Raw genomic sequence first — 12573 nt, 5'->3', positions numbered from 1 at the left:
ACATAAGGTTTAGTCTAAGATTAGCAGTGTCTTGCAGGACTCCCTATATTTTGGCTTTGTACTGCTCTCCAGCCCCAGCAAGAAGCAGATTGTAAATACTCTGTTTCAAACTATTTGGGATTAAAGGGCATTGACAATTCTTGTCAGCGATTACTGGCACTAAGGACATACAAAATCATAATGCCCTTTGAAAAACTCTACAGAGATGAATGAACTACGACTAGTATCTGTTTTTATTATAATTGCGAACTATTGCTTTGTCATGTTTTTTTCGTGCAGAAATATATCATGGACTTGCAGTTTAAAAGTCCTTTTCTAAAAGGAGATTATAATTGAGATAAAATATCACCCTAATTCTGATTGAAGCATCAGCATACTAGCTTCAGGCAGATATGAAGTGGCCCTCAACCTTTTTTAAATACAAGGTACTCCTTGTTAGACCCAGAGCATCCCTTGGAAACTGCTAGCTCTTGACTTTCACTCATTTTTTGACTTGGGGGGGAAAAATAATAGAGCAATTCTTCTGTTGTAAGCAACTCAGACCACCACAGGTCAGGATGTTTTGGGGGTTTTTTTTGACACTCTCGATTTCTATTTGAAAACTCTGGGTTTACCTTGTGAATCATGTAGAGGCATTTACATAGGTAACAGTGTTAATATTGTACGGAACCCTTAAAAGGATCTTGTGTCACCCTGGTTGAGAATCACTGACATAAACTGTAAGAGTGTGTATAGCTGCAGTGCTGTATATATAGCTGTACAGGGGACAACGGTTCTAGTCACTTGGTTCAAAATCTTAGGTACTGGGTTCTAAATCACCGTCAGTGCTCATTGTTCAACCATGCTGATGCAAATCAGCATAAACTGACTTAAGTGGAGCTGTGCTGGTTTGCACCAGCTGATGAGCTGGTCTTGGAGTCTTCAAGACATTTCTGCATTTTGTCAAGCCAGGATTTATTTGGTTTCCATGGAAAAGTGGTAGAGCTATGCAGCCTGGGCCCACTGCTACACAATGGGAAATCCATAATAGTGCTATTTCCTATCAGTGGCATGTTAACATTTCTGTAGAAAAGAAAGACTGAGATTTAGGTTACCAGAATGCAGCCAGGAATGCAGAAAGTGCGTATGCAAGAGAAATAAAAATGGCTGTTGTCTCTTATATTATGGGCTGCCTCCAAAGAGCACAAACTATTTCATTTGTTGGTAGTGTATTTGTGACAATTACACTCTTTATGGGCAGAACATCCACATTCCGCAGTCAAACAATTTGCAGTGTTTTGAATGAGAGTATTGTCTGTTCAGTGCCACTCTTGCAATAAAAGAAGCCAAGACACTGTAATCCAGCGGAGAGGTTTTCTGGAACTCAGCACTCAAATCATGTTGTGATCAAACTTCCTTAGGTGTAAAGATACTCCTTCTCTCCTTGTTTAATTCAAAGGAGACATACATTATCAAAAATGCACAAAAACGGGAAAAAACAGTATAAGCCAGGCACTCATAAAAATAAACATTCTAATATTCTGAAAGCCTACGTCTGTAATGCTTTATTTGCACTCTGATTGGCTGATGGAACAGCCACTCAGAGTGCTCCAAGCATGGGGGAGCATCGCCATGACTCTGAAGCCACCTTCTCCACCCCGCTCCCTGCAAATGGCACCAGGGACTGGACAGGGGTATGTTGGCCTTGGCTCCCCCATCCCGTTCCCTGCAAGAGGCAGAACAGTGGCAGCATGGGGCATTAGGTAATAGCACTCCAACTCAGCCCCTGCCCCACTCTCCCTGGTCATTCTTGATGGGCAATTGGCTAGTAAATATATATACATAATTTCACAGTCCAAGGGTTTTCAAGAGCTAGATGTTGAGCTTTTTTTCTCTGCAAAGCTTAAACCAAGAAATGGGTTACCTGAACAGAAAGGGAATGATCTGCCAAAAAGACATGAAGGGTCATATATTTAATTTGCATGTGCAATTACTGCTTTTGGATGGACAAATAATGAATGACGTCTCTCACTGCCAATTTCCTTATACAAATAGTCTTGTTTCATATACAGTCAAAGCAGATATCCCTCTGTGTGTGCACATGTGTGTGCATGTGCATATGCTATGGAAAATAACTAGACCTCAGGGGCACAGAACAGAAATACATCAAACTATAATACAGCCAAACTGTAACCAGAGCTGTCCCTAGGAGCGTATGGGACCCAGGACATATCAGCCTGTGCGGGGCTGGGGGTGGTGAGCAGTCAGAGCACAGAGCTGGAGGCACGTGGCAGCTGCGTGGGGCCTCTACAGCACTGTCTGAGGGGCCCCCCAAAGCATGGGGCCCAGGGTGGTCACCCGATTTGCACCCTACTAGAGACAGCCCTGACTGTAAGCCAGCCTGTGATAGGTAATATCACCCAGTGTTAGAGGAACTTGGCTAGAGCTCCGAAGAGCTCAGTTCTATATGTGGCTCTGACCATATCATCAGGCATGACCTTGGGCAAGTAATTTCACCTCTGTGCACCCGATTCATCATTGCCAGCCTTGAGGCATCTCTGATGATGCATTTACACAGGTCTTAACACAATGAAGCCATACTTTCACTGTTCTAAGACAGAGAGATAAATGCAAATAACACTAATAGCCAAAAGGCATGGATCTTTGCCTCATGAAATTCCACTGCCTTATTAGCCAGTTTTATAAAGTTTCTTCTGAGTGCCTGGTTGGCTCTCAGGAATGAGAGAAGCTCACAAAATTTTAAGGAACTCAATAATTCTCAGGAAAAAAATTGGGTTTTAATTAGCTGAATTTCCATTTTGTCTTTCCACATCCCCTCTTTCAAAATTAAGAACTTTCTAGCAGGTCACTCCTGCTCCATACAACTCCAGTGTTAGTCCTCAGTTTATAAAAAAAATGAGACTCAAATAAGACTTATAATATTAGTATACTCCTTTTACCATTAGGTGGTGATGTTGCAGCAGTTGAGGTGGATCTGGAGAGTTGCCCTATTAAAATAATTTTCTTTTCTGTCACTTTGCAACCAAGTATGAGTATTTAGTTTTTTATTACAGTAAAGATCAAATGCCACACAACTGAAGGCAAACTTCAAAATTCTGTGAATATTTTTAAGGCTATGTATCTGAAAACTATTTTGGTATAAAGATTTAATGCTCATTTCATGTTGTACAGGACACACTGGGTGCATCTACACATCTATACATCTAAATGCTCAGTAGACTAATTCTACTGCACGTTAGTGCATCACGACAAAAGCCATACTAGAATTAGTCTATTGTGCATTAGCGTCACTAAAAAGGCATGCAGCGGTGCTACTGCTCAGTTGTGCCAATTACTGCCCATTCAGTTAGTACCTCTTATTACAGGCACTAAACTTAATGTGCAGTACCTACCTATTAATGCACATGTAAACATGTCCACTGCCCACTGTTTTTTATAGGTCAACGGGCTCTGAAATGCTGCACAACTGCCATACATCTGTAAGAATAGTAAATTAATATAAATTCAGATGTAGGGGAAAATATCTGCTTTTTGCATTGGGACTTTTGCTCATAGTGTATGCTTCTATAAGCTGTATAAGACAAAGCGCAAGGTTGGGTGAAAACCTGAGGAAGCTAGTACCAGCTAAATGCTATGAGGCAGAAATAAGTGCCACTGATCTGAAATGTTCAGAAATATGCTGACTTTTACAGTTGTAGCCAGGACTTGGATTATTGGATGCTGACAGTACTTGGAAATCCATGACAGGCTCAGGCTTTGGGTACACAACTGGTGATACTTTAAAAGGGTCTGATTTTCAAGGAGTGCTGGGTACCTACTCTCTGAAAATAAGGAGGTCTTGGTCGGCACCCAAAAATGAAGGCACCTGAAGCGTTGTCATTTGAAGATTTCAATGCAAGTCTCATGATAGTTGGTACTTTTCTTAAAGTCCCAGCACCTACATCCAAGTGATCACATGGGAATCCAAGCTTTCAGTCAAATAATCCAACTTTAAACTTAGGTTTGTGGCCATTATGGTTGCAGAGAAAAGCCTGAAAGCAAGAAACAGCTGGACTGTAAATAAAGGCTTTGAAGTGAGAAGGAAAAACATTCCCCAAGAAGTGGTTAAGAAAAAAAGAGGAATGTCATGATTTAAGCCAATCCTATGCTTTTGATGAGCTTGACTCTGTTTTAGGGAGCTCTTGGAGTTGGGAGTCACAGGAAGGTCACCAGGTGGGCAGTTGTGGAGGGGCTGGCTTTTGGGACAAAGAGACACAGAACAGGAAGGGCTCTTTCAGATCAGCCCCTCGGGTTTGTGGGCAACCATTCAGCCAAGACGGGCTGCAAGAACACCCACTCTACCATCTCTGTTACACCAGTCAAAAAGCATCGGATTTAAACAAAAAAGCAGGTTGGGAAATGTGCAAGGAGGGGGCTACAATGCACTGTAGAAGCAAGGCGTTCTTAGGATGATATCTTTTATTTGACCAACTATATAGTTGCGATAAAGTTAGACCGGCTTTTGAACATAAGACATGGGGAATATCTTGCATTCAAAAGTTTGTCTTACTTTATCTCAACTACATAGTTGGTCCAGTAAAAGGGATCTCCCTAGGATTCCTTGCCTCTTGCATGATTTCTGGGCTATCGTGGCTACAAACAACATCACTTTTGCACTGAAGAGACAAGGGCACCCCCAACACTTTGGCCAAGCTCCCTGACAAGACTTGTGAATTTCAGTGTCCACCGGATTTAGCTTTGCTGAAAATGACTTATGTGGTGGCAGTCTCCCTCTGCTGCCAGGCCTAGGAAATCATTAGGTATAATAGGCACCGATGATCCTAAAAAGTGGTTGTGGCTCTGCACAACGCCCATGGTGCGGGCCCAATTGACCAAGGAGAGATGTTACTTTCTGAGGCCGGGACTCAAACAACCTGCAGGGACTCACGAGCAGCCTCGCCCCGCCTACCACAGCCCGCCCAGGCAAGCCAGCAGGCGCCCCCGCGGGACCCAGCGCAGAAACGCAACCAGGAGCGCGAGTCTGTCCCGGCCTGGGAGGGGGGCGGAGCTACTAGCCCGGGATACTGCGGCTCGCAGTGGGTGATGGGGCGGGGGTGGGGCCGCATCCCCTTGCTCGGGATAGGGCGGCTCGCGGTGAGTGACGGGACGGGGCGGGGCGGGGCCCGGCGCGGAGCCCTTCGCCCGGGATAGGGCGGCTCGCGGTGAGTGACTGCGGCAGCGCATGCGCCCCGAACGGCGCGGGGGGGGTGCTGGGGGGCACCATAAGCGGCGCGGCGGTGGAGGCTGCATTCTGGCTGCGTGTGGCCCGGGAGCTGACCGCCATGGACGCGCAGAAAGTGAGTCACCCTCCCTCCCGCCCGCTGCTCATGGGCGCTGCAGGGGTCCCGGGGCCGCTGCTCCGTGCCCGGCCCCGGCCCGGGCCGCAGTGCTGGGCATCCGGGCCCTGTCGAGGGGGCGCGGCCCAGCCCAGCCCAGCCCGCGGTTCCCTCCCTTTGGAGGGGAACGGGATGCTTTGCCGGGGACTCGCCTGTGTTACTCAGTCTAGAATCAGACGTGCCCGCTGGCTTGCTCGGTCCCACGTGAAGTGTTCACCAGCACAATACACCGTGCAGGAGATAGGTAGAAGGTGCTGGTCGCTAGTTCTGCTGCCCTGTCCCTAGACCTGCTTGTCTTTTCTGCGGAGTCGTCCAACAACATCTGGCTGTTTTGTGTGTCTTGACAGAGCCTCCTGTGCTCTCCTGTCAGTCGCTTCTGCACCTGGGTTAAGGTTTTAGCTACAGTTTGGGGGGAGCAGGAGTTGGGGGAGCATCTGCATTACTGAACCCCCCTCTTCCCCCAGTCCAACCCTGTGTGTCCCTTGGGGCAGTGGTTCTTAGCCAGGTTTGTACCAGGTGTCATTAGTAAACATCAGTGGCCAGCTTTTGCTAATACCAAGCAGTAGTTTCTGATCTTTTCATCTAGCCTCCACTTAACTCCGTGGTTCTTTTCTGCATCTTTGTCTGCTGATCAGTCTTCCAGGATAGCCTTTCAGTGTCTGCAGGATTTAGGCTTGCTAAAAATGACCCGTGTGGTGGCAGTTTCCCTCTGCTGCAGTTTGGCAAAGCTGTGGACAGTCACAGAAATATCACAGCTGTCTGCCAACTTGAACTAGATTGTTTTGTTCCCCTTAGTGTTTGGAAGGGGACAGCGGCTTGAAGCTTTTTTTTCTAAAAAGAGCGTACAGTATATGCTGCCAGCGTCCAGGCAGTAAGCCTTTTTTCCAGGGCAAGCTATAAGCATACTTCAGGTTTGAAAATCTTGGAGAAATGTGACTTGGAAAACATGGAAGCCTCATGGTGGCTTATGGAACATTTAACTTTATTCTCTTGTTACGTGCCACATGATCCTTAGAGGAAAGAGTACATGACACTTGAACAATTTTGGCATTAGGTGAAAAGGAGCGCTTTGAACGTTAACAAATGCATGCTAAAAATGTTAGTATAGATGAAGAGTTTAACTCGGCCAGGTGTATTTTAAAACTAAAACTACGTTGTTTACCTTGATGTTAAAACAACTATTGTTGGTATGTTTTGTGTTTTCTGTAGAACTTAGTAATACTACTCCACAGTGTAGAAAGCAGTAGTAGGCTATGGACCTTTAACATGTTAAGTCATAGGGAAGTCTTGACATGTCTGCTATTGTATACATTATATATGAAATCTGAGTTGCATAAAATAATTCATATTGACTTGACTTGAAACTCAGGAGCATCAGTATATTATTCAGTAGTAGTAAATGTGGTTCTCAAATTTTAATTGCAACTTATTTTCCCAGTTAGACTAGATGGAAAACCTGTCTAAACCTTGTCTTGGATCTTGTACTAATTGAGACTAGGCCTACTGGCCAGAGAAATTGCAGAACTGAAGGAGCATAACCAGAGGGATTTGAGAAAGTACCTCATAAACAACACTGCAACCCTCTGTTTAAATAGCGATGTCCCCACCACAGGAAATTTCCTCAGTCTTCATCGCTCCTTGGGTCACTCTCTCTTACAGAGTAAATCCAGTGTAAATGTCCTCTATACAGTCTGAGTTGAAACTGTAGACAGCAGAGGAGGAACCAATGGAGATGGAAATATACCACCTTCCATCTTGTATTTCACTACTCAGTTGGAAGATGCTTTGCTTGGAAAATATTTTACAAGAACTTAATTTCTGTTAAAATGATTTAGGCCCTGGAATCTGCTAGGCAAAAATTCTTTTTTTGTTGCTGTTGAATTTTTCTGGCCTACTTTCTCTTACCATTGTATAGGAAATATGAGTAAGGTTAAATTTAGCACGAAACTTCCTGCTTGAAGAAAATAACTTTAGGCTTTTAAAACATTTATGTACTTTTTCTGATGGGCTCTTAGATAAAGTTCAAGTTACAGGAACAATCAGTTATAATTGGTGGCATAATTTCCTTTGTTTATGAAGGAACACATAACTAGCTTGCAAGTCGAAAATAATACTGGCTGTTACACTTATTTGAATTTTAGGAGTGGCTATAAAAAGCCTTCTACTTTTCAGTCAGAAATAGACATGCCCCAGACAGACCTTATTGTACATAGCTCTAAAATATTTTTTACCTACAGGGTTTTACTTGGAGCCAAACAGGGTTTGATTAAAACCAAGTCAGAATAGGATTATGGCTTGTCTACCTTGTTATAATTGACAGTTATGCTTATAGGATCTCAAGCTTAACTGTGAGCCATCTGGAAACACAAGCACAATTGCTGCTGGTCAGTAATGAATGGGAAAACAGCTGGACAGAATAAACAGTCTGAAGAAATAACTGAAAACAATATTTTGAACAAAGTTGGGTATAATGCACTTGTGTAACTAGGCAATGAGGGCACTCCCATTTTAGACAAAACTGTAGAAACCCTTTGTGAAAGAAATATTAAGGAAACAGTGGATCCTGGTACATCTTAAATTTAGGTATACCTTCATAATAGCATTTGCCTCTAGTGAGTTCAGAAATAAAGATGAGCAAAGTATCTGTAGGTAGCTTTGTATTTGCGTGGGATGGAACTGTGGGCATTACATGTGGCTGAGGGTGGGGGTCCTGGGGCATGTGCTGCATGCTGGCCCCAGGGCTGGTTCAGGTTGGGCTGTGCCCTCTGGACAACTTGTGGCTCTGTCCTACACCCCACTCTGGTCGGGCAGCATGTGCCCCAGCCCCTGCCCCAGTCCCTCCCTCACCACAGGGGTCTTGATTTGCACCCTGCCTCATACCCCTTCCACCACAACGGACTTACCAACCGGACACTGCTCTTCAAGCTGCCGGGCTATGTATCGGAAATTGAATTGGTATCAGCCCAAAAAACCTCTATCAGTGCATCCCTAATTCTAATAATTCTCAGATTAGGACTTTTGAGGGAGTTGGCCCTCACCTGTAAGGTAATGAAGTGATTTTTAAAACTGTTGTTAGTCAATTTTATAAAATTACTATAAACAGATTGATTTGGCTTTGGTAAGACTGTAGCTGGAGTACTGAAGTACTCTACTTCAAGAAGGATGTGGGGAAACTTGAGAGATACCAAAGGAGGGCCATTGGTGTATTAGAGGGCTGGAGAGCCGGCCATATGAGGAGAGGCTGAAAGACATGGGACTGTTAAGCCTGGAGAAGAGAAGACTTGGAGGGGACGTGGTGGCAGTATATAAGTATATAAGGGCTACATCAGGGCCTGGGGGAGCATTTGTTCAACAAGGCAGCCCAGGGGAAGATAAGGAACCATGGACACACACTGCTAGAAAACTTTTTCTCATGTCCAATCTGAAGACATGTCTTTACAGTTCAAGTGTCCAGGGTAATCTGACCCCAGCAGTCTTTCCTACCCAAGTGCAGGGGGACTGGACCTGATGATCTTGTCAAGTTCCTTCCAGCCCCTAACATCTATGAATCTGTGAAAGATGTTGAAATGTCAGATGTTCAATTGCCATGGACAGCACAGATTGATTAGCAGCTTCATTTCTTATCTGTTATCCAGATTCCACTAAATAACATTATTTGGTTTGTATAACCATCTCATGATTTTTATAAAACAACAAGCAAATTGCCTGTCCTGGAATGACCGGCGGGGAAGGGAAAAGGAGTGCCACCATGCAGCGCCCTGTAGTGCTGCTGTTCTGCCTGTGGCCCTGTGTACACCCCCTCCCTCCACCAGTAGGGGGGACTTTACCCCATGTCACTACCAGCTCACAGGAACAGGTGGGAGGGGATCCTGCATGCGGTGGCAGCTGCTGACAACTAGCAGCAGGCAACATCCTCCCTTTCCTGTCTCCCCGTGCTGCTGGTTGTTGTCAGGGCTTGGTGATTGGGGGTGGGGGTTGCTGCCACCAGGAACCTCCGGCTTCTCTTCCCTGCCAGCTGTTGGGGGTGGGTGGGGGGGGCTGGCATGGTGGCTCCCTCGCCCCCTCTGTCTGGCCCCCCTGCAGCCAATTGGTATGCACCCTCTTGGTGGCACATGCCCAGTTGGCTTGGAGCTTGACAGACAGACGGCTTAAGGCAGGGGTGGGCAAAATACAGCTTGCGGGCTGGATTCAGCCCGCCAACCCATGGGGCTGGGGGGTGGGGTGGGGGGAATAAGAGGCAGCCAGCAGCAGCAGAACCCAGCAGGAGCTTGTGGCTGGGCAGCGAGGCCCCGCCCCCAGCCTCCTTCCCCTGCCCCTTCACCCCAAACCAGAAGTCTGTATAGCTTCTGGCCTTTGGCCTCATGACCCTGCTTCCTCCCAACCTTCCCCTTCGTCCGAGTGGAGAGTAAGGCAAGACTGGATTGGGGTGGGGGGTGGAAATTGCTAGAAGAGCACAGTGGCTGGGAGCCCTGTGGTGCTTCCCAGGCTAGGCTGGAAGCAGGGGAGGGGGGGAGCAGCAAGGGCTGTGGGCCACTCAGCTGCTTCTCCTCAGTGGTGCTGACCCAACCAGGCCAGTCTCCTCCCATGCAGCAAAGCAGTGGCTGGGCTGGCTTCCCTGCATGCTGCTCGGATGGGACAGGCCCGGTCAGCATGGGCAAGGAGAAGAGGAGGCTCTGTCAACTGAGCCGAGTGCTGCTCAGGACCAGCGTGGCCCAGTCAGAGTGGTACGCAGCTCAGTCCAGCCTTCTTTTACCTCTGCTGGATGGTCCCAAGAGGCACGCAGCTCAGCCACCACTTCTCCTTGTTGGTGCCCTCCTGGCTTAGGCCCAGGCTGTCCTGAGTGGCACATGGGAAAGCAGTGGCTGGGCTGGCTTTGCTGTGTGCCACTTGGGTCAGGATGGGCATGATCAGGTTGGCACCAGCAAAGAGAAGTGGCAGCTGAGCTGTGTGCCACTTGGGACTTGCTCAGCCACAGCTTCCCCTCCCTGGTGCGGGCCTGGACCAGCCTGAGATGCACATGGCAAAGCTGTGGCTTCCACTTAGCTCTGCCAACCTGTCCTGGCTGATCCGGAGCGGCACGTGGATCAGCTGCCACTTCTCGCTGGTGCTGACTAGGCCATGCCTGTTGCTTCCCTGCATGGTGCTCAGAATGCAGCAGCTGGGCCAGCTTTGCTGCATGCTGCTCAGCTGGGCCGGCACAGATGTGAAGCAGTGGCTGAGTCAGCTGAGCTGTGTGCTGCTTCCCCGCATTGCTCGGGATGGGTCAGGCTGGCACTAGGGAGGCAAAGCCATGGCTGAACCTGTGCTGAGCAGCATGCAAGGATGCAGCACATGGCTCAGCTGCTGCTTCTTTGCCGGTGCTGACCCGGCTGGGCCTATGCCGTCCGGAGCAGCATGCGACAAAGCCTGTGCAGTAGCTGCTTTCCTGCATACTGCACGGAGTGCAGCGGGCCAGGCTGAGTTGGCATTAGTGAGGAGAAGAGGTGGCTGAGCCATGTGCTGCTTGGGACCGGATGGGCCAGGCTAGCAGAGGCAATTGTGCAGCTGTTGCCAGAGCACTGGGGACTCCTGCTGTAGCCTGGAGGACTCCACCCCACTCATGCTGTACCTGTTGTGCATGGAGGCTGAGCTGGGAGCCCCCCAAGCCTGGCATTCTGCCCCTGCCAGGTGGCATTCTCTTGTGGGCAGGGTGGCTGTGCCCTATCCCACAGAGCTGTGTGGGTTAGGCCAGGCTCCACCTTGCTGCTGGGGGCCCAGCTGTAGCCCAAGCCTGTAGAGCTCTGGGGCAGCCCCTGCTCCCCTCCCCAGCTCCCCCTGTCCTCCAGCTGCCACCTTCACAAGAGCCTGGCCAGTCTACCTGTGGTGCCTCTCCCTGCGCCTGCCTCTCCCCCTCTATGAAATTTTATTTATTGTCACCATGTTTAGAATTTTTAGACAGCCTGGGACTTAAATTCCTGGTCCCTAAATTCAGGTAGGGACCAGGAAGAAATGGAAGTCTTTTTTTTTTTTTTAAGCAAAGTCAGAACACTGGAAAGCATGGGAACCTTTTAAGTTTAAGCCAGATTTTTTTTTTTTTTAAATTTATAGAAATACATAATCAAAGCATGTAAAGCAGTAGTGTACTGTAGAGAGCTTCCCAAAACAATGGGAAAAACTCTGACTGGATGTAGCTTGTCTTGGAGCTCCGTCTTTGCCTGCTCTTGGTCTCTCTAGTTTTTAACAAAACAGATCCGATTTGCATTTTGACACAATTCTAATTTCATCTCAGAATCAAATTTAATGCATGTTATACCTACATTCTATTACTGCAGTAGGAGGTAAAGAGGCAAGGTTTTAACGTGGTGCATATTTGGGGTGGACTGGGTAGCAAGGTGTACAATATTGTTGTACACATCTGAGTACTTTTATTGAATTTGTTGGGTTTTTTTGTGTGTGTGTTGTGTTAAATCCTAGGAAGCCCTGCAAAGGATTATCTCCACTCTGGCAAACAAAAACGATGAAATTCAGAACTTCATTGACACACTGAACCACACTCTAAAAGGTGTTCAGGTATGTATATCTATAAATGACTGAATGGCAAACTTTACATTATTTGGCTGTTGGAGAGAGAGAGATCCCAGACTAATTAAATTTGCATTAGTTCTATTAATTTTTTTTTTTTTTAAAGTTTGGTATGAAAAACTGCTTTTGATTCTTGAAAGTATAAAATAAAACCTGTTATACTTTGTTTTTGTGATTTGATTCCAATATTCTAAGTTGAAGGTAGGTCAGTTCCCAGTTGTAAGATTGAAAGTTTTTTATGGGGGAGAAGAAAATACTGTGATTTAATTCAGGTTTGGGGAAATTTACCTTAAAGCTTCTGTTGTGGTGTAGAAACTAGGATTCAGGATAGATGTTTCACTGAAGTCCGCCCATGTTCTTCTAAAAGTAGAAGAGTATTCTAGTAACTAGTACTGGCATTTTTTTTGTTTCTTGATCTGATCATAAATATCTGATCTTACTTTTTGGTCTCCTTACTTTCCTGCCCCCCTTGTAAACTACAGACACATGTCAAAATTGATTCCTTTTTCTAGCCTTCTGATTTTTATATCTGTTCCTCTCAATATAAGACCAGGCTTAGGGTGGTATAGTAGTTTTGTCTCTAACTTTATTTTTTTTTCCTCTTGCCTTTTTTTATCTCTCTAAGTGCTTCTGGTTC

At 46.5% G+C, this 12573-nt stretch overlaps 1 protein-coding gene across 3 annotated transcripts in view; it reads left to right on the top strand.

Moving 5' to 3' along the window:
* Window positions 1-5210: 5210 nt before the first annotated feature.
* The window catches only part of FSD1L (fibronectin type III and SPRY domain containing 1 like), a 56505-nt gene continuing 49142 nt past the window's right edge, over window positions 5211-12573 (top strand). For all 3 annotated transcript variants that reach the window (XM_090038918.1, XM_090038916.1, XM_090038917.1), the window contains exons 1-2: window positions 5211-5336; window positions 11829-11924. In XM_090038918.1, coding sequence (XP_089895044.1) covers window positions 5322-5336; window positions 11829-11924 — 111 coding nt within the window. In that variant the 5' untranslated portion in view covers window positions 5211-5321. The remainder of the gene's footprint in view (window positions 5337-11828; window positions 11925-12573) is intronic.

The sequence above is a fragment of the Crocodylus siamensis genome, chromosome 3 (assembly GCF_052110815.1).
Source record: "Crocodylus siamensis isolate JL-2025a chromosome 3, ASM5211081v1, whole genome shotgun sequence".
Classification (NCBI taxonomy): Eukaryota; Metazoa; Chordata; order Crocodylia; family Crocodylidae; genus Crocodylus; species Crocodylus siamensis.
The sequence above is the reverse complement of the archived record's forward strand: the minus strand, read 5'-3'. Positions and strand labels throughout refer to the sequence as shown.